The sequence below is a fragment of the Echiichthys vipera genome (assembly GCF_963691815.1).
Source record: "Echiichthys vipera genome assembly, chromosome: 10".
Taxonomy (NCBI): Eukaryota; Metazoa; Chordata; class Actinopteri; order Perciformes; family Trachinidae; genus Echiichthys; species Echiichthys vipera.
The window spans coordinates 32,685,947-32,708,971 of NC_139835.1; the positions used below are offsets into that span (position 1 = coordinate 32,685,947).

The 23,025-nt window shown below is 53.6% G+C and overlaps 1 protein-coding gene across 1 annotated transcript in view; it reads left to right on the forward strand.

The window, feature by feature from the left end:
• The first annotated feature begins 535 nt into the window (after positions 1-535).
• LOC310952965 (ras-associated and pleckstrin homology domains-containing protein 1-like) overlaps positions 536-23,025 on the forward strand; it is a 46,647-nt gene continuing 24,157 nt past the window's right edge. The window contains 8 exon segments of the mRNA XM_083921835.1: positions 536-713; positions 15,277-15,411; positions 15,503-15,611; positions 15,744-15,901; positions 15,994-16,239; positions 16,477-16,629; positions 17,132-17,299; positions 18,397-18,471. Coding sequence (XP_083777961.1) covers positions 15,277-15,411; positions 15,503-15,611; positions 15,744-15,901; positions 15,994-16,239; positions 16,477-16,629; positions 17,132-17,299; positions 18,397-18,471 — 1,044 coding nt within the window. The 5' untranslated portion in view covers positions 536-713.

A 23,025-nucleotide genomic window follows, 5' to 3' on the forward strand; every position in this document is an offset into this window, starting at 1 on the left:
GTTTAAAATAATTATTTGTTGCTATGGAAACAGGTGAACGTCGTGACGCATCTCTACTGCGCAGACGGGTTAAAAAAACAAAATGGCGGCGTCTGTGTCTCTGTTGTTGTTTAAACTTTATTGAGAACAGGTCAGAACTTTACAATGTCTCATATTAACACTGAATTTACAATAATTAAAAACATTATGAATAAATTCAAACACAGTGAGACTCAATTTAAACACAATAAGCTTCATAAATAAATAATATAAAGTCCACAGTTAAAACATAATAACATTCATATTAAGTCTGTTTTTAACACGGGTAAAGCAGGTTAGTGAGTTATTGAGCGGGGAAGTGTTTAAATGTAATTTAATGTGTTTGTGCTTCGGCTCCAGGGTCCGGTGTCCGGTGCTGGTCCGGTGTCTGGTGCTGGTCCGGCCGCCATCTTTACCCAGAGCCGCAGCGAGCAGGCCTTTATTGTGAAAGTCCCGGGCGGAAGCGGTGTGTGCTTCCTGTCTCCAGCTTGCTGCTGTGTCAGAGGTGTCGGTTCAGAGGAGAAGGAGAATATCTGGGATACATCTGGGATAAACCGGGACGAACCGGGACAGGGGAGTCCGAGTGAACCGGGACTAAAGCCACCGACGCACCGCGGGGTTTCCCTCCGGCCTGCACGGACCCTCCCCGGCGTGTCTGCGGCGGAACCGTCCGGACCCGCTCCGGCAGCCCGACGGTGAGTGGCCCAGTCATCTGTGTGTGTGTGTGTGTGTGTGTGTGTGCACACTGACCTGATTATATATGTGCACCGAGATATGGATTTATACACACACACACACACATATAAATACATATATATATATATGAGTGTGTGTGTGTGTGCGGCCTTTACTCTGTCATCCCGATGAACATCCGCTGCAATAAAACAGCCAATTAATCGTGTGTGTGTGTGTGTGTGTGTGTGTGTGTGTGTGTGTGTGTGTGTGTGTGTGTGTGTGTGTGTGTGTGTGTGTGTGTGTGTGTGTGTGTGTGTGTGTGTGTGTGTGTGTGTGTGTGTGTGTGTGTGTGTGTGTGTGTGTGTGTGTGTGTGTGTGTGTGTGTGTGTGTGTGTGTGTGTGTGTGTGTGTGTGTCTGTCAGAAACAGCTCTTTCATCCTCATCAGCTGCTGCATTGACACTCGGCTCTGATCCGCCGGTAAACGCCGTTACCCGGTGATATTCGTGTCTCCGGTGTGCATGCGTGTGTTCCCGGGGTGCATGCGTGTGCTCCCGGGGCTGTGAGCCGCCGCAGGCCCGCAGAGAGAGCTCTCTCCCGGCCGGGCCTGGAGCCGCAGCAGCCGGGCTGACAGCGCATTTGCAGCCGCTGCAGCAGCTCCGGAGGCCCGGCTGGCTGGGCTGGGCCCTGCCGTGTTGAGCCGTGCTGTAGTGGGCTGGGCAGGGCCGTGCCGTGCTGTGGTGTGCCGGGCTAGGCAGGGCCGGGCCGGGCCATGCTGGGCCGTGCCGTGCTGGGCTGACAGCAGCAGTAAAGGCGTGGCGGCCACAGCGGTGCAGCCATGGGCGTGTTCCTGATCACTGAGTCGGCTGTTTGACCTCAAACACAGTTTCTCCAGAGTCACATTTATTATGACATCATCACGTGTGTGTGTGTGTGTGTGTGTGTGTGTGTGTGTGTGTGTGTGTGTGTGTGTGTGTGTGTGTGTGTGTGTGTGTGTGTGTGTGTGTGTGTGTGTGTGTGTGTGTGTGTGTGTGTGTGTGTGTGTGTGTGTGTGTGTGTGTGATGGACCTCAGCAGGTGTTCACTCTGACAGGTGGACATGATTATAAAAGAATGTGTGTATTTACAGACGTCGTTAGCTCAGTTTTTACTCTTCTCTTGTCTCGTGCGTGACTCTGTAGCCTGACTCCAGATGGTTGAGTCTCCAGGCTCTCATGGTCTCAGCAGATCCATGTGAACTCTGGTTTAAAGATCTTTGTGAAGGGGTGAAAATGCTGGTTTCTGATTGGATAAACCATCTGTCTGTCACCAACACACGGGCCAAACCAACCGAGGAGGAGATGGAGGTGGAGGGGATGGAGGAGGAGGAGGTGGAGGTGGAGGTTATCTGCGGTGAGCTGCGGTGAGCTGCGGTGAGCGCGTGTGGATGTGTAATAATGGATGAAGCGGTTCAGCTGATGTGAGAGTGTTGGACAGCGTCCTCCTGAAGTGTCTCCAGGCAACGCTGAGGTCACTGAACCACAGAAGAAGAAGAAGACGCACCCTGAACACAGAACCACAGAAGAAGAAGACTCACCCTGAACACAGAACCACAGAAGAAGACTCACCCTGAACACAGAACCACAGAAGAAGAAGACTCACCCTGAACACAGAACCACAGAAGAAGAAGACTCACCCTGAACACAGAACCACAGAAGAAGAAGACTCACCCTGAACACAGAACCACAGAAGAAGAAGACTCACCCTGAACACAGAACCACAGAAGAAGAAGACTCACCCTGAACACAGAACCACAGAAGAAGAAGACTCACCCTGAACACAGAACCACAGAAGAAGAAGACTCACCCTGAACACAGAACCACAGAAGAAGACTCACCCTGAACACAGAACCACAGAAGAAGACTCACCCTGAACACAGAACCACAGAAGAAGACTCACCCTGAACACAGAACCACAGAAGAAGACTCACCCTGAACACAGAACCACAGAAGAAGAAGACTAAGACTCACCCTGAACACACAACCACAGAAGAAGAAGACTCACCCTGAACACAGAACCACAGAAGAAGAACACACTAAAACACACACAGACACACTCACACACACAGACACACACAGACACACACACAGACACAGACACACACACACACACACACACACACACACACACTCGTCTCTGGTTAATCCAGGTCACCGTCTGATGTTGTTGTTCCTTCCTCTCTCTCTTTTTCTCGCCAACTGAACGGAAAAGTCATCCCTCCTTCTTTCAGGAAATTCCTCCCTTTCCCAGGGGACACACACACACACACACACACACACACACACACACACACACACACACACACACACACACACACACACACACACACATCTGGATTTCTGCATGGATCCATCCTGCCTCATAACAGCGGCTCGTGTTGGTGTTGGTGTTGGTGCTGGTGTTGGTGTTGGTGCTGGTGTTGGTGCTGGTGTTGGTGTTGGTGCTGGTGTTGGTGTTGGTGTTGGTGTTGGTGCTGGTGCTGGTGTTGGTGCTGGTGCTGGTGTTGGTGCTGGTGTTGGTGTTGGTGCTGGTGTTGGTGCTGGTGTTGGTGTTGGTGCTGGTGCTGGTGTTGGTGCTGGTGTTGGTGCTGGTGTTGGTGTTGGTGCTGGTGTTGGTGCTGGTGTTGGTGCTGGTGCTGCTGGTGCTGGTGCTGGTGCTGGTGCTGGTGTTGGTGCTGTTGCTGGTGCTGGTGTTGGTGCTGGTGTTGGTGTTGGTGCTGATGCTGGTGCTGGTGCTGGTGTTGGTGCTGGTATTAGTGTTGGTGTTGGTGTTGGTGCTGGTGCAGGTGTTGGTGTTGGTGCTGGTATTAGTGTTGGTGTTGGTGTTGGTGCTGGTGTTGGTGCTGGTGCTGGTGTTGGTGCTGGTGCTGGTGTTGGTGTTGGTGCTGGTGCTGGTGCTGGTGCTGGTGTTGGTGCTGGTGTTGGTGTTGGTGCTGGTGCTGGTGCTGGTGTTGGTGCTGGTGTTGGTGTTGGTGCTGGTGCTGGTGTTGGTGCTGGTGATGGTGATGGTGCTGGTGTTGGTGCTGGTACTGGTGTTGGTGTTGGTGATGGTGATGGTGCTGGTGTTGGTGCTGGTACTGGTGTTGGTGATGGTGATGGTGCTGGTGTTGGTGCTGGTGCTGGTACTGGTGTTGGTGATGGTGATGGTGTTGGTGCTGGTGTTGGTGCTGGTGCTGGTGCTGGTGTTGGTGCTGGTGCTGGTGCTGGTGTTGGTGTTGGTGATGGTGTTGGTGCTGGTGTTGGTGCTGGTGCTGGTGCTGGTGCTGGTGTTGGTGCTGGTGATGGTGCTGGTGCTGGTGCTGGTGTTGGTGCTGGTGCTGGTGCTGGTGTTGGTGCTGGTGCTGGTGCTGGTGCTGGTGTTGGTGCTGGTGTTGGTGTTGGTGCTGGTGCTGGTGTTGGTGCTGGTGCTGGTGCTGGTGCTGGTGTTGGTGCTGGTGCTGGTGTTGGTGCTGGTGCTGGTGTTGGTGTTGGTGCTGGTGTTGGTGTTGGTGTTGGTGCTGGTGCTGGTGTGGGGGAGGTTTCCTGGCCCACTTTGGGCCCATTAGCACCAATGAATATGGTACCAACACCACAGCCTCCCTGAGTACTGCTGCTGACCCGGTCCCGCCCTTTATGAACTCAGTGGACCCGTGTTCTAACCCAGGCCCCAGGTCTCAGGCCCCGGGTCTCAGGCCCCAGGTCTCAGGCCCCGGGTCTCAGGCTCCAGGTCTCAGTCCCCAGGTCTGAGTCCCCAGGTCTCAGGCCCCAGGTCTCAGGCCCCAGGTCTCAGGCCTCAGGTCTCAGTCCCGGGGTCTCAGTCCCCAGGTCTCAGACCCCGGGTCTCAGTCCCCGGGTCTCAGGCCCCAGGTCTCAGTCCCCAGGTCTCAGGCCCCGGGTCTCAGGCCCCAGGTCTCAGGCCCCAGGTCTCAGTCCCGGGGTCTCAGTCCCCAGGTCTGAGTCCCCAGGTCTGAGTCCCCAGGTCTCAGGCCCCAGGTCTCAGGCCCCAGGTCTGAGTCCCCGGGTCTCAGGCCCCAGGTCTCAGTCCCCAGGTCTGAGTCCCCAGGTCTGAGTCCCCAGGTCTCAGGCTCCAGGTCTCAGTCCCCAGGTCTGAGTCCCCGGGTCTCAGGCCCCGGGTCTCAGGCCCCGGGTCTCAGTCCCCGGGTCTCAGGCCCCAGGTCTCAGGCCCCGGGTCTCAGGCCCCAGGTCTCAGGCCCCGGGTCTCAGTCCCCAGGTCTCAGTCCCCGGGTCTCAGTCCCCAGGTCTCAGGCCCCAGGTCTCAGTCCCCAGGTCTCAGTCCCCAGGTCTCAGGCCCCAGGTCTCAGGCCCCAGGTCTCAGGCCCCAGGTCTCAGTCCAGCAGCAGCTTTGGGACCGGGAGGAACCGGAGATGGGGGTCACGGACGTGCAGCGGACACATCTGCAGCAGCTGCGTGATGATGTCACGTGCACATGGACCCGAGTCTCTGACGAAGGTTCCAGAACCGGGGTGAGTCTGGGCCACGGAGCATTAAAGGGTCTGACCCGGTACCAGCACGGCGTACCTAATAAAGTGGCCGGGGAGGGTTTTTCCTTCTATATGCTGTTCTACACGTGAGGTAAAGTAAGGTCAGTGCGTCTGAACATTAAAGGTAAAGTGAAACGGTTCGAACCCGTGTAATAAAATAAGTCAGAGTGAACGTGACGGTGAAACGAGAGCGTTCATTTTCTTTGTTTATTAAAAATGTTCTTCAGTCTGTGGAAAACCTGGAAAACCTCACCCCCCCCCCTCTTCTTCTTCTTCTCTTCTGTGTTTTTAATTTTGTTATTCTTTTATTTTTCCCTCTCGTGTTTTTCCTCCGCTGCACGCCAAACCACTTCCTGTCTGTCTCAGTGTCTCTCTCCCCTGGTGGAGGTCCAGGGCCCGGTTGTGCAGCTGGGGATCAGGACTGAGCTCGACTCGACACACACACACACACACACACACACACACACACACACACACACACACACAGAGACACACACACACACACACACACACACACACACACAGAGCGTGGTGGACTGGTTCTGGACGGGTTCCAGCTCAGATCCTCAGAGCCGCTCTGGAAAAATGTGTGGATGGAAACATGTTTGTCCTCCTCCACAGCTCCTCTGGTCCAGGACTCACGTCAGAACCTCCAGACTGGATCTGTGTCCTCTAGGAGCATAAACGTGTGTTAAAGTGTCCTCTAGGAGCATAAACGTGTGTTAAAGTGTCCTCTAGGAGCATAAACGTGTGTTAAAGTGTCCTCTAGGAGCATAAACGTGTGTTAAAGTGTCCTCTAGGAGCCTAAACGTGTGTTAAAGTGTCCTCTAGGAGCATAAACGTGTGTTAAAGTGTCCTCTAGGAGCATAAACGTGTGTTAAAGCGTCCTCTAGGAGCATAAACGTGTGTTAAAGCGTCCTCTAGGAGCATAAACGTGTGTTAAAGTGTCCTCTAGGAGCATAAACGTGTGCTAAAGTGTCCTCTAGGAGCATAAACGTGTGCTAAAGTGTCCTCTAGGAGCATAAACGTGTGCTAAAGTGTCCTCTAGGAGCATAAACGTGTGTTAAAGTGTCCTCTAGGAGCATAAACGTGTGCTAAAGTGTCCTCTAGGAGCATAAACGTGTTAAAGTGTCCTCTAGGAGCATAAACGTGTGTTAAAGTGTCCTCTAGGAGCATAAACGTGTGTTAAAGTGTCCTCTAGGAGCGTAAACGTGTGCTAAAGTGTCCTCTAGGAGCATAAACGTGTGTTAAAGTGTCCTCTAGGAGCATAAACGTGTGCTAAAGTGTCCTCTAGGAGCATAAACGTGTGTTAAAGTGTCCTCTAGGAGCATAAACGTGTGTTAAAGTGTCCTCTAGGAGCATAAACGTGTGTTAAAGTGTCCTCTAGGAGCATAAACGTGTGTTAAAGTGTCCTCTAGGAGCATAAACGTTATTGTGTCTCCTGAAGCTTCCTGGTTGCTTGCGTCCCTGCGTGAGTGACTCATCGTTTCTGTATCAGTGTTGTTGTTGTTGACGTGTTTCCTCACAACAGCAGCCCTGCTGAGTTGTTCCAGTCATGTGGTGATTAGCGTCACAGCAGCACCGACAGCGTCTCCATTGTTCCGTTAAACGTTTCACACTAACGACACTAATCCTGTTAATCTTTAAAGCCGTGCAGCTCACACACTTTCAGAACCGCCGCTAATGCGTCCTGTTGGGACACGGAGGACTCACATTCACCACCCTGAGAAAACGTTAGCTCCTCCCTGCTCTGGTTAGCTCCTCCCTGCTCTGGTTAGCTCCTCCCTGCTCTGGTTAGCTCCTCCCTGCTCTGGTTAGCTCCTCCCTGCTCTGGTTAGCTCCTCCCTGCTCTGGTTAGCTCCTCCCTGCTCTCGTTAGCTCCTCCCTGCTCTCGTTAGCTCCTCCCTGCTCTGGTTAGCTCCTCCCTGCTCTCGTTAGCTCCTCCCTGCTCTCGTTAGCTCCTCCCACAGACTCAGACGCAGCCTTCTGTGCGTCCTCTGCGTCCGTCTCCTCCGTATTTCTGTCCGTATCCTGAAAGCTGACGGATGCGTACAGATACGGAGCAAACGCTGCAGTACCACCTGAAACCGTGGGGGCAGTGTCGAGCACCGGACACAAAGAGGTGGCGTGAACATCAGGAGCGAGCGAGTCATCGAAGCCCCGACGGACGTCCTGAAACACTTTAATACAAACGAGGATCACTTTAGTTTTTAAAGCTGTGAACCTGAGGAAACATGATGTTTACACTGAACAGTCACTCAACAGTCACTGAACACTGAACAGTCACTGAACACTGAACAGTCACTGAACAGTCACTGAACACTGAACAGTCACTGAACACTGAACAGTCACTGAACACTGAAGAGTCACTTAACAGTCACTGAACACTGAACAGTCACTGAACACTGAAGAGTCACTTAACAGTCACTTAACACTGAACAGTCACTTAACACTGAACAGTCACTGAACACTGAACAGTTGTCACCACAGCCCTCAGCACGCCACAGCCCTCAGGACGCCACAGCCCTCAGGACGCCACAGCCCTCAGGACGCCACAGCCCTCAGGACGCCACAGCCCTCATCACGTCACAGCCCTCGGGACGCCACAACCCTCGGGACGCCACAGCCCTCAGGACGCCACAGCCCTCAGGACGCCACAGCCCTCAGGACGCCACAGCCCTCAGGACGCCACAGCCCACAGGACGCCACAGCCCTCAGGACGCCACAGCCCTCAGGACGCAACAGCCCTCAGGACGCCACAGCCCACAGGACGCCACAGCCCTCAGGACGCCACAGCCCACAGGACGCCACAGCCCTCAGGACGCCACAGCCCTCGGAACGCCACAGCCCTCAGGGCGCCACAGCCCTCAGGACGCCACAGCCCTCAGGACGCCACAGCCCTCGGGACCCCACAGCCCTCAGGGCGCCACAGCCCTCAGGGCGCCACAGCCCTCAGGACGCCACAGATGCTAACGGACGCCACAGATGCTAACGGAGCTCCGCTGTTGGGAAACTCTTCCAGATGCTTCCCTGTGAGTCACCAGTTGCAACATCGGGAAGAGGAAGTGTTTTCAGTGACACATCAGTTTTTAGTGCTGATATGAGCAGGAAGTGTGGAAGGACCCGGCCGTTGGACTGTTGCTAACTCAGCGTTTCTGCTCCACTCACGTTCTCATGTGTTATGATCTGTTTCATATCGTTTACATGTCAAACTGAACTAGAGCTGCGTCTCAGGTCGCGTCCTTGTGTGGACGCTCCGTGAACTGCAGCTGTTTCCTGTTCATGGCTCAGGTCTCTGATTGGTCAGAGTCACTGTGGTGGTGCTCAGCAGCTGTCCTCTCAGCATCAGGATCGTTTCCATCACGTCCTCCTCGCTCCGTCCTGACCTCTGACCTCTGAGGAGCTGTCCTGTGTGACATCACTTCTCCTCGTGGCGTTCGTCCCTGAGGCAGCAGCTCTGACGTCCTGTGTGACATCACTTCTCCTCGTGGCGTTCGTCGCTGAGACAGCAGCTCTGACGTCCTGTGACATCACTTCTCCTCGTGGCGTTCGTCCCTGAGGCAGCAGCTCTGACGTCCTGTGACATCACTTCTCCTCATGGCGTTCGTCCCTGAGGCAGCAGCTCTGACGTCCTGTGACATCACTTCTCCTCGTGGCGTTCGTCCCTGAGGCAGCAGCTCTGACGTCCTGTGACATCACTTCTCCTCATGGCGTTCGTCCCTGAGGCAGCAGCTCTGACGTCCTGTGACATCACTTCTCCTCGTGGCGTTCGTCGCTGAGGCAGCAGCTCTGACGTCCTGTGACATCACTTCTCCTCGTGGCGTTCGTTGCTGAGGCAGCAGCTCTGACGTCCTGTGACATCACTTCTCCTCGTGGCGTTCGTTGCTGAGGCAGCAGCTCTGACGTCCTGTGACATCACTTCTCCTCGTGGCGTTCGTCGCTGAGGCAGCAGCTCTGACGTCCTGTGACATCACTTCTCCTCGTGGCGTTCGTTGCTGAGGCAGCAGCTCTGACGTCCTGTGACATCACTTCTCCTTGTGGCGTTCGTCCCTGAGGCAGCAGCTCTGACGTCCTGTGACATCACTTCTCCTCGTGGCGTTCGTCGCTGAGGCAGCAGCTCTGACGTCCTATGACATCACTTCTCCTCGTGGCGTTCGTCCCTGAGGCAGCAGCTCTGACGTCCTGTGACATCACTTCTCCTCGTGGCGTTCGTCCCTGAGGCAGCAGCTCTGACGTCCTGTGACATCACTTCTCCTCGTGGCGTTCGTCCCTGAGGCAGCAGCTCTGACGTCCTGTGACATCACTTCTCCTCGTGGCGTTCGTCCCTGAGGCAGCAGCTCTGACGTCCTGTGTGACATCACTTCTCCTCGTGGCGTTCGTCCCTGAGGCAGCAGCTCTGACGTCCTGTGTGACATCACTTCTCCTCGTGGCGTTCGTCGCTGAGGCAGCAGCTCTGACGTCCTGTGTTACATCACTTCTCCTCGTGGCGTTCGTCCCTGAGGCAGCAGCTCTGACGTCCTGTGTGACATCACTTCTCCTCGTGGCGTTCGTCTCTGAGGCAGCAGCTCTGACGTCCTTTGCAGCGCGACTGTAAACACATCAGCTGATGGTTCGAGGCGTGTGCAGAGGTTTAAACACAGAGCTTCTTACTCAGAGGTTCGCCGCGGCCTCTCGTTGGCGCTCCAGCGTTTACCCACAGCCAGAATCATAACTCTGTGGTGGGCTCAGAGTAAATCCTCTGAGGGAGCCGGGGTCAGACCGCTGCAGGGGTGGAAACAGGACATGGGAGCAGCGTGCGGCTGCGCCCGGGGGAAAACGCTCCTGCAGCAGATTCTTCTCTGAGCCTTTTATGTTCCTGCAAATGTTTTTCAGCTGATCACAAAGAAGTTCAGAGCGCAGAGAAGCCGTGACTCCTGAAGTCCACCAGGGAGGAGAGAGAGGGACACAGAAGACCTCTGATCTCAGGTCTGCTCTGAACCTCAGATTATTTCTCTGCATCTAATCATCACTTCCTGTGATCATGTGTTTCCTGAGCAGCGTCAGATCAACAGGAGTCGTTTCTGGATCCTTTCACTAAACAAACTAAACACCCTCACACTGTAACTTCTGTCTCTACACAGTCGCGTGTTTCCATGACAACAGGCAGGAAATGATGTTTCCTCCTGTTTTTATCGGAGGGTAAATTCTGTCTCTACACGGTCGCGTGTTTCCAACTCTCAGAAAACTCCTAACGGGGAAAACGAAACTGAAACACCCCCCCCCCCCCCAACGTTGTAAACCTGGGAAACCGTGTCCATCTGAACCGAGCTTTAGCGTTAAGTTTTAGTCATTTTGCTTCTGTTTTTAGTCGTTTTTACGGAAAAGGAAACTGAAACTTCTCAGAGATCCTTTATTATTTATTTTGAGAACAAAAAACAACTGAAACAGAAAGAAACAAAGTGAAACTCTTTCTTTCTTTGTTGATTTGTGATGTAAGTTTGTTCTGGTTCTGTTGGAGAACGTTAATTATTAAGGATTTAAAGACGTGTTCTGATGCTGAGGGAAGCTCATTGTGTAAAACACTGATTTATGCTGATTATTGCTGTTCAACTGTGATTTTAACGCCTTTAACACTGATTCTTTTCTCCATGTGGGACTGACCTTTAATACGAACCCGACCATTAAAGTGTCGATTATTCAGGAAACAGCGCTGCAGTGGAAACACAGGAAACATGGATGACTTTAGTGTTTAGCGCTGTGAACCTGAGGAAACACTGCGTAAGAGACGAAAGTCGACCCCTGTGGCGTGGGATGCATTTAAGGACCTGAGGGGAATCATTTCAGTTTCCTCATCACTCAGAAATGTAGAAAACTCTTCATTCATCAAACTCAGAATAACTGAGATTACAGAAAAGAGCACTGAGCTGAACCAGGGACGGAGAGGAGTCAGGGACCGAACCACAGCTCGTTCCTCTGAAGCAGCTGATGTGAGATCAGCAAACGTTCTTCATGTTTAACCTGAAGGAACCAAACACCGGGGCTGGACCCCGTCAGGTCCTGTTCAGGGTCCTCGCTGGGATTAAAGGCCTCCTCCCCAGAGGGCTCCAATAAAACAGGATTACACAATTAGGATTAAACAGAGAGAAGAGAGACAATGGGATTATCAGATTACAGGATCCCATCGAGCTCATTTCTCTGTAATCTTTAATAATCACAATAACAATAACCCCCCAGAGTTCTGAGGCCGCTCCACGTCCTCGCTCAGGGGACCGCTCTGTACCCGGTTCAGGTCTGACTCTGGACCTGCGTCTGTGTGAGAACCGGGCTCCCGTCTGCTGCTGTGGGAACACACACGCACGCACGCACGCGTCCCAGAATAGATTCCTAAACACTGGGAGAGTCTACGGAGACCGCAGGACTCCAGAGTCCAGGGTCAGAACGCCGCGGTGATCCATGGTTCTGACTGAAGCCACGACAACAGAGTCACAGTGTTATGGGCCGTCCACCTCGTGTGTGTGTGTGGAGGACGTGTGAAGGGACGCTTTGGGAACTCTGGTTATAGTGGTTTTTCTCTGTGTGTGTGTGTGTGTGTGTGTGTGTGTGTGTGTGTGTGTGTGTGTGTGTGTGTGTGTGTGTGTGTGTGTGTGTGTGTGTGTGTGTGTGTGTGTGTGTGTGTGTGTGTGTGTGTGTGTGTGTGTGTGTGTGTGTGTGTGTGTGTGTGTGTGTGTGTGTGTGTGTGTGTGGGAGTGGCTGTTTACGTTGGCGACCTAAAGACCAAACTCCAAATATAAAGAGCTGAGGACGCCGTGGTCACAGCAGGAACCATCGTCCACATGTGGAGCCATATGTCAACGCGGCGGCCATCTTGGTCAGGGGCAGCTGCGTCTCCTGGTGTGTGTGTGTGTTTGTTCCAAAAGGAAAGACGTCAAACAGGAAGTAGTACTTTGAAAGGGCGTCACGTCACCACTGAAAGGGCAGGTACGGCGTGTTGGTGCGTGGGCGCGTGGCCGTGTGGGGGGCTCGGGGCAGAAGTTCTTTCTCTTTGTGTTTTAAAGAGTGTGTGTTCGTGACGGTGTGTGTGTGTGTGTGTGTGTGTGTTTCTGTGTGTAGTTCTGTGTGAGTCTGAACAGAACCGCTTCAAGAACCCGTTCCCTGTTGTTTTCTGTCCAACGTTAATGTGTCAACGCCCGTTCAGCGTCTGTACAATCAACTTCCTGCTCTGTGTGTGTGTGTGTGTGTGTGTGTGTGTGTGTGTGTGTGTGTGTGTGTGTGTGTGTGTGTGTGTGTGTGTGTGTGTGTGTGTGTGTGTGTGTGTGTGTGTGTGTGTGTGTGTGTGTGTGTGTGTGTGTGTGTGTGTGTGTGTGTGTGTGTGTGTGTGTGTTTCACGTTACACAGCAGCTGAGAACCCCTGAGGATCTTCAGCTTGCATCACGTGTGTATGTGTGTGTGTGTGTGTGTGTTCCTTGTATTCAGAGGCAGATGTGTCGATAAGCTGAGAGGAAATGATGTCATCCGTGCTGCAGGTCTCAAGGGAAGTGATGTCATGGCGGCTGGCTCCTCTGTGGAGGCTTTAATCAGTGTTCAGCACTGATGTGGATCCACAGGAGCGTTCTCACGCGTTCCACTCTTTTACAAACATCGTCATGGTTACACGTTCACTGATCCAGGTGCAGTTCACAGCTCCACCTGCAGGGGTCAGTAGAGTTAGGGTGCAGTAACACAGCTCCACCTGCAGGGGTCAGTAGAGTTAAGGTGCAGTGACACAGCTCCACCTGCAGGGGTCAGTAGAGTGAAGGTGCAGTAACACAGCTCCACCTGCAGGGGTCAGTAGAGTTAAGGTGCAGTAACACAGCTCCACCTGCAGGGGTCAGTAGAGTTAAGGTGCAGTAACACAGCTCCACCTGCAGGGGTCAGTAGAGTGAAGGTGCAGTAACACAGCTCCACCTGCAGGGGTCAGTAGAGTTAAGGTGCAGTAACACAGCTCCACCTGCAGGGGTCAGTAGAGTGAAGGTGCAGTAACACAGCTCCACCTGCAGGGGTCAGTAGAGTGAAGGTGCAGTAACACAGCTCCACCTGCAGGGGTCAGTAGAGTTAAGGTGCAGTTCACAGCTCCACCTGCAGGGGTCAGTAGAGTTAAGGTGCAGTTCACAGCTCCACCTGCAGGGGTCAGTAGAGTTAAGGTGCAGTGACACAGCTCCACCTGCAGGGGTCAGAGTTAAGGTGCAGTAACACAGCTCCACCTGCAGGGGTCAGTAGAGTTAGGGTGCAGTAACACAGCTCCACCTGCAGGGGTCAGTAGAGTTAAGGTGCAGTTACACAGCTCCACCTGCAGGGGTCAGTAGAGTTAAGGTGCAGTAACACAGCTCCACCTGCAGGGGTCAGTAGAGTTAAGGTGCAGTGTCACAGCTCCACCTGCAGGGGTCAGTAGAGTTAAGGTGCAGTTCACAGCTCCACCTGCAGGGGTCAGTAGAGTTAAGGTGCAGTAACACAGCTCCACCTGCAGGGGTCAGTAGAGTTAAGGTGCAGTAACACAGCTCCACCTGCAGGGGTCAGTAGAGTGAAGGTGCAGTAACACAGCTCCACCTGCAGGGGTCAGTAGAGTTAAGGTGCAGTAACACAGCTCCACCTGCAGGGGTCAGTAGAGTGAAGGTGCAGTAACACAGCTCCACCTGCAGGGGTCAGTAGAGTTAAGGTGCAGTAACACAGCTCCACCTGCAGGGGTCAGGAGAGGAGATGTTCTGTTCAACGTCACAGCGCCGTCCTCTCGTATGACAGTAGGGAGGAGTAATGACTGTTTACTTTACACACACACACACACACACACACACACACACACACACACACACACACAGAGGAGCGGTGCTACAATTACATCCCTGTGGTTCTCCAGCTCTAAATAAACGATCTGGAAAGTGTGTGTGTGTGTGTGTGTGTGTGTGTGTGTGTGTGTGTGTGTGTGTGTGTGTGTGTGTGTGTGTGTGTGTGTGTGTGTGTGTGTGTGTGTGTGTGTGTGTGTGTGAGAAACCATGTAATCATCCTGCTGCTGTGGGCGTCATGAAGTTTCAAGTGCAGTTGTTGTTGAATAAGTGGAACTGAAATGACTCTGACGTCACAACTGAATAACAACAACGTGAAGAAGAGAGAGGGTGTTACGCTGTAGTTCAGACTGTTGCGCTGCAGTTCAGCCGGTTGCGCTGTAGTTCAGCCTGTTGCGCTGTAGTTCAGCCTGTTATGCTGTAGTTCACACTGTTGCGCTGTAGTTCAGACTGTTGTGCTGTAGTTTAGCCTGTTGCGCTGTAGTTCAGACTGTTGCGCTGTAGTTCAGCCTGTTGCGCTGTAGTTCAGACTGTTACGCTGTAGTTCAGCCTGTTGCGCTGTAGTTCAGACTGTTGTGTTGTAGTTCAGACTGTTGCGCTGTAGTTCAGACTGTTACGCTGTAGTTCAGCCTGTTGCGCTGTAATTCAGACTGTTGCGCTGTAGTTCAGGCTGTTGCGCTGTAGTTCAGACTGTTGCGCTGTAGTTCAGACTGTTGCGCTGTAGTTCAGCCTGTTGCGCTGTAGTTCAGACTGTTGCGCTGTAGTTCAGACTCTTGCGCTGTAGTTCAGGCTGTTGCGCTGTAGTTCAGACTGTTGCGCTGTAGTTCAGGCTGTTGCGCTGTAGTTCACACTGTTGCGCTGTAGTTCAGCCTGTTGCGCTGTAGTTCAGCCTGTTGTGCTGTAGTTCAGACTGTTGCGCTGTAGTTCAGCCTGTTGCGCTGTAGTTCAGCCTGTTGTGCTGTAGTTCAGCCTGTTGTGCTGTAGTTCAGACTGTTGCGCTGTAGTTCAGACTGTTGCGCTGTAGTTCAGCCTGTTGCGCTGTAGTTCAGACTGTTGCGCTGTAGTTCAGACTGTTGTGCTGTAGTTCAGCCTGTTGCGCTGTAGTTCAGCCTGTTGCGCTGTAGTCCAGACTGTTGCGCTGTAGTTCAGACTGTTGCGCTGTAGTTCAGGCTGTTGCGCTGTAGTTCAGACTGTTGCGCTGTAGTTGAGTCGGACACAGATGCAGCTGAGCGAACACGCTGACGGCGTCTCTCTTCTTCTGCTGCTCCTCAGATGGATCAGCTGTCAGACGAGGAGGTGGAGGTGCGGGCGGACGGGGAGGAGGAGGAGGAGGACAGCGACAAGGAGGACCAGGACCTGGACCAGATGTTCGGGGCCTGGCTGGGGGAGCTGGACAAACTGACCCAGGTACAGAGCGTCAGAGGGGGGCTGAGCCGGGGTCTCCCACAGGTGTGATCTAACAGGTGTGTGTGTGTGTGTGTGTGTGTGTGTGTGTCAGAGTCTGGATGACGGGCGTCCAGAGCCCCCCCAGCAGCAGAAGCCCCCCCTCAGACAGGACTCCAGCATGGCCAACTTCTCCTACAGGTTCTCCATCTACAACATCAACGGTCAGACGCCGCCCTCGTGTTCAGGCTCATCATTTATTATTATAGTGTAGAGTATATATATAATGTGTGTGTGTGTGTGTGTGTGTGTGTGTCTCTGTCTGTCTGTGTGTGTGTGTGTGTGTGTGTGTGCAGAGGCCTTGAATCAGGGGGACAGCGTGGACCTGGACGCTCTCATGGCGGATCTCTGCTCCATCGAACAGGAACTCAGCACCGTCAGCGGCAAACCCAACAGCAGCGGCGGCGGCGGGGGCGGGGGGGGCATGGGTCGTCTGGGCCTGAGCGACGCCAAGGTGACCACGAGCAGAATGTCCACACGCCGCAACATCTGTGACGACCCAAACATATACATTCATATAAACTCACGCCTCCTGTCCGTCTGCAGGTGCGTCAGAAGCCTCCAGCCGGGCGCAGCAGCCGCCAGCCGCCAGCAGGGGGCGGGGCCGGGAGCAGTAACAGTGTCAGCAGCGGTGGCGGTGGTGGTGGCGGCGGCGGCAGCAGCGGGGCGAGCAGCAGCAGCAGCAGCACCAGAGCGTCACCTGCAGGCACCATCAGAGCCCCAGGGCATCATGGGAGACCGGCGCTGGCCTCCAACTTCAGCCTGGACGACATCACTGCTCAGCTGGAGAAGGTCAGAGGTCATCTGATCGGAGACACGAGGACATGTGTTTACAACACGTGTCCTTGTCTCCTCATGTCCTTGTCTCCTCTGTGTCCTTGTCTCCTCATGTCCTTGTCTCCTCTGTGTCCTTGTCTCCTCTGTGTCCTCATGTTCTTGTGTCCTTGTCTCCTCTGTGTCCCTGTGTCCTCATGTCCTTGTCTCCTCGTGTCCTTGTGTCCTCATGTCCTTGTGTCCTCGTGTCCTCAGGCGTCTCTCAGTATGGACGAAGCAGCTCGTCAGACGTCCTCCCACTCTCTTAGCTCCGCCTCCTCGTACACGTCCGCCACGATGCGGCGTCCCGGGACGTCTCAGCGCCAGCATCGACGCACCGGCTCCGTGGGCACGGTCACCGAACACGAGGTGAGAGTGTGACCTCCAGAGTGTGACCTTCAGAGTGTGACCTCCAGAGTGTGACCTCCAGAGTGTGACCTCTAGAGTGTGACCTTTAGAGTGTGACCTCCAGAGTGTGACCTTCATAGTGTGACCTTTAGAGTGTGACCTTCAGAGTGTGACCTCCAGAGTGTGACCTTTAGAGTGTGACCTTCAGAGTGTGACCTTTAGAGTGTGACCTTCAGAGTGTGACCTCCAGAGTGTGACCTTCAGAGTGTGACCTTTAGAGTGTCACCTTTAGAGTGTGACCTCGACCTTTAGAGTGTGACCTTTAGAGTGTGACCTCCAGAGTGTGACCTTTAGAGTGTCACCTTTAGAGTGTGACCTTCAGAGTGTGACCTCCAGAGTGTGACCTTTAGAGTGTGACCTTCAGAGTGTGACCTTCAGAGTGTGACCTTTAGTGTGTGACCTTCAGAGTGTGACCTTCAGAGTGTGACCTTTGACCCTTTGACCTTTGCTCTCCTTCCTTCAGGCGCGCTCCATCGTTCACTCCTCGCGCTCCTCCGTCACCTCGGCGTCGGGGCTTTCTGTGAACTCCGCCTCCTCCATGGACTCGTTGGACAGCGTTCTGCGCTCCAGTGACGCGGACGGGCCGACGCCGTCAGCTGAAGCAGCGGGTCGAGGTCCCCCCCACACTGAGGTACAGACCAGAGGACCACCAACCACACACACACACACACACACACACACACACTTACATGCACAGACACACACACACACACTCACACACACACACACACTCGCTGATGTAATCGTGTGTTTGGCCTAAATATTATTTTTAATCTGTGGTTTCAGGAAAACTAATGCTTTCTATAACATGGTTTCTAGAGATTGACACACACACACACACACACACACACACACACACACACACACACACACACACACACACACACACACACACACACACACACACACACACACACAGAGATTACTGTGTTTCCTGTCCCCTCCTGTGGCTCTTTACTTTAATGTTGAATGTGTCATCGTCTCTGACCTCGTCTTCACCGCAGGTGGACTCACTGTCTGTCTCTTTGAAGCACCTGTCTGTCTCTTTGAAGCACCTGTCTGTCTCTTTGAAGCACCTGTCTGTCTCTAGGTGGACTCACGCTGTGTCTCTCTGTCTCTTTGTCTCCGTCTGTCTCTTTGAAGCACCTGTCTGTCTCTAGGTGGACTCACGCTGTCTCTTTGTCTCCGTCTGTCTCTTTGAAGCACCTGTCTGTCTCTAGGTGGACTCACGCTGTCTCTTTGTCTCTGTCTGTCTCTTTGAAGCACCTGTCTGTCTCTAGGTGGACTCACGCTGTCTCTTTGTCTCTGTCTGTCTCTTTGAAGCACCTGTCTGTCTCTTTGAAGCACCTGTCTGTCTCTAGGTGGACTCACGCTGTCTCTTTGTCTCTGTCTGTCTCTTTGAAGCACCTGTCTGTCTCTAGGTGGACTCACGCTGTGTCTTTGTCTCTGTCTGTCTCTTTGAAGCACCTGTCTGTCTCTTTGAAGCATCTGTGTGTCTCTAGGTGGACTCACGCTGTCTCTTTGTCTCCGTCTGTCTCTTTGAAGCACCTGTCTGTCTCTTTGAAGCACCTGTCTGTCTCTTTGAAGCATCTGTGTGTCTCTAGGTGGACTCACGCTGTCTCTTTGTCTCTGTCTGTCTCTTTGAAGCACCTGTCTGTCTCTTTGAAGCACCTGTCTGTCTCTAGGTGGACTCACGCTGTCTCTTTGTCTCCGTCTGTCTCTTTGAAGCACTCCTACCTGGACAGGGAAACCTCTCTGATTCTGAGAAACATAGCAGGCAAACCGTCCCACCTGCTGACCAAGGTGAACCCTGCTGCACGCCTCCTCCTCCTCTCTGCGCTGTGCACGGAGCATCTGCAGCCTGTGCACGTGCACGTGTCCTGGGTCTGTCCCTGTCTCTGTCCCCCTCTCTCTCTCTCTGTCCCCGTCCCTGTCCCTGTCTCTGTCCCCCTCTCTCTCTCTCTGTCCCCGTCCCTGTCCCTGTCTCTGTCCCTCTCTCTCTCTCTGTCCCTCTCTCTCTCTCTGTCCCCGTCCCTGTCCCTGTCTCTGTCCCTCTCTCTCTCTCTGTCCCTCTCTCTCTCTCTGTCCCCGTCCCTGTCCCTGTCTCTGTCCATCTCTCTGTCCCTCTCTCTGCTCTGTGCATGAAGCATCTGCAGCCCCGTGCACGTGCATGTGTCCTGGGTCTGTCCCTGTCTCTGTCCCCCTCTCTCTCTCTCTGTCCCCGTCCCTGTCCCTGTCTCTGTCCCCCTCTCTCTCTCTCTGTCCCCGTCCCTGTCCCTGTCTCTGTCCCTCTCTCTCTCTCTGTCCCCGTCCCTGTCCCTGTCTCTGTCCCTCTCTCTCTCTCTGTCCCTCTCTCTCTCTCTGTCCCCGTCCCTGTCCCTGTCTCTGTCCCTCTCTCTCTCTCTGTCCCTCTCTCTCTCTCTGTCCCCGTCCCTGTCTCTCTCTCTGTCCCTCTCTCTCTCTCTGTCCCCGTCCCTGTCCCTGTCTCTGTCCCTCTCTCTCTCTCTGTCCCTGTCTCTGTCCCTGTCTCTGTCCCTGTCTCTCTCTCTGTCCCTGTCTCTGTCCCTGTCTCTGTCCCTGTCTCTGTCCCTCTCTCTCTCTCTGTCCCTGTCTCTGTCCCTGTCTCTGTCCCTGTCTCTGTCCCTGTCTCTGTCCCCGTCCCTGTCCCTCTCTCTCTCTCTGTCCCTCTCTCTCTCTCTGTCCCCGTCCCTGTCCCTGTCTCTGTCCCTCTCTCTCTCTCTGTCCCTGTCTCTGTCCCTGTCTCTGTCCCTGTCTCTCTCTCTGTCCCTGTCTCTGTCCCCGTCCCTGTCCCTGTCTCTCTCTCTGTCCCTGTCTCTCTCTCTGTCCCTGTCTCTGTCCCTGTCTCTGTCCCTCTCTCTCTCTCTGTCCCTGTCTCTGTCCCTGTCTCTGTCCCTGTCTCTCTCTCTGTCCCTGTCTCTGTCCCCGTCCCTGTCCCTGTCTCTCTCTCTGTCCCTCTCTCTCTCTCTGTCCCTGTCTCTGTCCCTGTCTCTGTCCCTGTCTCTCTCTCTGTCCCTGTCTCTGTCCCTGTCTCTGTCCCTGTCTCTCTCTCTGTCCCTGTCTCTGTCCCTGTCTCTGTCCCTGTCTCTGTCCCTGTCTCTGTCCCTGTCTCTGTCCCTCTCTCTCTCTCTGTCCCTGTCTCTGTCTCTGTCCCTGTCCCTGTCTCTGTCCCTCTCTCTCTCTCTGTCCCTGTCCCTGTCTCTGTCCCTGTCTCTGTCCCTGTCTCTGTCCCTCTCTCTCTCTCTGTCCCTCTCTCTCTCTCTGTCCCTGTCCCTGTCTCTGCGCTGTGCATGAAGCATCTGCAGCCCTGTGCACGTGTCCTTGGTCTGTCTGTCTGTCTCTCTGCCTGTCCGCCTGTCCACCTGTCCACCTGTCCACCTGTCTGCCTGCCTGTATGTCTGTATGCCTGTCTGTCTGCCCGTCCGCCTGTCTGTCTGCCTGCCTGTCTGTCTGCCTGCCTGTCTGTCTGTCTGTCTACCTGTCTGTGTGCAGGTCATGTGATCACACTGGAGGCGTCTCCCTCATGAATAAATAAACCAAACTGAAGTTTTTCAAATCCGAGCGCTGTGATTGGCCGACAGAGAGAGTGAGAGGTGACTGGTCCTGTGTGATCAGCTGTTCTCAGTGTTTCTAATGTGTGAGATGATCATGTGACTCCTGATCCAGGTGAGTGACGCACGTCTGCGTCTGCTCTTCAGACCACAAACACACGAAACATCCACGTTTCTGAAAGTCTGCAGCTTCATATTCACCATGGTTTATTAATGTGTTATTAATAAAGTGACGGGCTGCAGGGATGTTTATGAAGCTCGGCTCATATCTGACACACGAGGACGTCTTTCCTCACCGTGACCGACACTGTGACCGACACCGTGACCGACACCGTGACCGACACCGTGACCGACACCGTGACCGACACCGTGACCGACACCGTGACCGACACCGTGACCGACACCGTGACCGGCACCGTGACCGACACCGTGACCGACACCGTGACCGACACCGTGACCGACACCGTGACCGACACCGTGACCGACACCGTGACAGACACCGTGACCGACACCGTGACCGACACCGTGACCGACACCGTGACCGACACCGTGACCGACACCGCGACCGACACCGTGACCGACACCGCGACCGACACTGTGACCGACACCGTGACCGACACTGTGACCGACACCGTGACCGACACCGTGACAGACACCGTGACAGACACCGTGACCGACACCGTGACCGACACCGTGACCGACACCGTGACAGACACCGTGACCGACACCGTGACCGACACCGTGACCGACACCGTGACCGACACCGTGACAGACACCGTGACAGACACCGTGACAGACACCGTGACAGACACCGTGACAGACACCGTGACCGACACCGTGACGCCGTTTTACGTCTTCTTTCCACAACAATGTGACGCCTGCAGACGTTTCCTCTGAGAACGAACGAAGTCTCTGCTGTTTGAACAGTTTAAAGACACTTTTGCTTCAGTCTGAATCGAGTGTTGGAGGATTCTCAGTGCAGTGAAAGATAAAACCTCTGGAGGTGTGCGGTTGTGTTTAGTTGTGTTGTTGTGAGAATACTGATGTTGTTGTCCTGAACCAGTCTGTGAGTCAGCAGGACCTGTTCTGACACAGCTGTTTCACACATGAGCAGCTGGAACGTGAGGGCCTGAGTTGATCACACTGTTCCTGAAACACTGCGGACAAACACGGATTCATACTCAGACAATGGAATTATTCGATAATCATGGAGCAGCGCGGCCATTAATGGATTTACAAAACTGGCTCAAAGTGTCTGGGAACAACTTTTTGCACGATCTGGAAACTTCACAGACGTATTAAACACATTCAACGACGTGGGAGTTAGTAAGAAGTCTGTCAAACTAGTACTTACTTAATTACCTCTGCAGTAGGTACTACCTCAAAACACACACACACACACACACACACACACACACACACACACACACTCGCTGTGGTGAGACTCACACACAATGCAAAGCACATAGAGAGCAGAGTGACTATAGGAAGAGCCGTGTGGTCTCTGGTTTCTGATTAAACCCGATGTTTGTCTGTAAACCAAGAGCTGTGGTTTGTCTGCGCCTCACACGGGGCACCATTAATATATGTAGGAGGACATCAAGTTCATTTTGTTTACTTAAAAGTGCTAAAAGAGCTGAGTGAACGCGCTGCTCACACACAAAGCATCCTGGTTCATGTCGGCACGGCTGCCTCGACTCGCTCTCTGTCAGTGCAGCACACACACTTCACTGTCTGCAGCGTGTGTTAGCGAGTGTTTGGAGCTCAGAAGATGAGTCCGTGTTAACGAACACAGATCGATGCAGATAATGAGACGAGTGCAGACTCTGATGGCCGTGGCCGGCGTCGCCCACATTAAGACGCCGCTGGACACCGGACTGTCCTCGCCGCGGCTCAGTGTCACAGTTTCCAGGAGGTTGAACTGACGCTGACGATGCACATGCACGTCTCTGCTGCTCTGAAGAAGCAGCTGTAGACTTGTTAGTGTGACGGCTTCGGTCTGAACCTGCTCCTCCTCATGTTCAGGGTCATCGTGTCTCTGCTGCAGCACGTGTCTCCTTCAAGTCCAGTTCAAACCAAAGATTCACAACGCGACAGAAACTGTTTCAGTGTGTTGTAAGTGTGAAAGTGTCGGCGGTGTGAACCGAGCCGACTCGTCTGGACTCAAACCTGCGGATGTCGTCTCCTCAGCTCATCAGATCTCCAGCAGCTGGTTTTAGAGCGAACACACGTCACATGTTTACTCCCACAACTGAGTCCTAAAGTCCGCTGCACGAGTCTCTGTAGCCGGGAATGATGATGATTATTATATAAATATAAATATATATATAAATATATATTTAAGACATGACAGGCCCTGGCCTGCGTGTGTGTGTGTGTGTGTGTGTGTGTGTCCGTCACACACTGACCCACTTCGCCTGCTTCCTCTAAGTCTCATCAGTGGCTCTGAGCTACGGTGGCTCAGGAGGGACACGACTTCAAAGGCTGATTTCAGTCTCTGATGTAGGTCAACGGAGTGTGTGTGTGTGTGTGTGTGTGTGTGTGTGTGTGTGTGTGTGTGTGTGTGTGTGTGTGTGTGTGTGTGTGTGTGTGTGTGTGTGTGTGTGTGTGTGTGTTGTGTGTGTGTGTGTGTGTGTGTGTGTGTGTGTGTGTGTGTGTGTGTGTGTGTGTGTGTCTGTGTCTGTGTCTGTGTCTGTGTCTGTGTCTGTGTGTGTGTGTGTGTGTGTGTGCGTGTGCGTGTGTGTGTGATTCCTGAGCTCTTTGGTCTGAACCAACCGTGTCCGTGTGT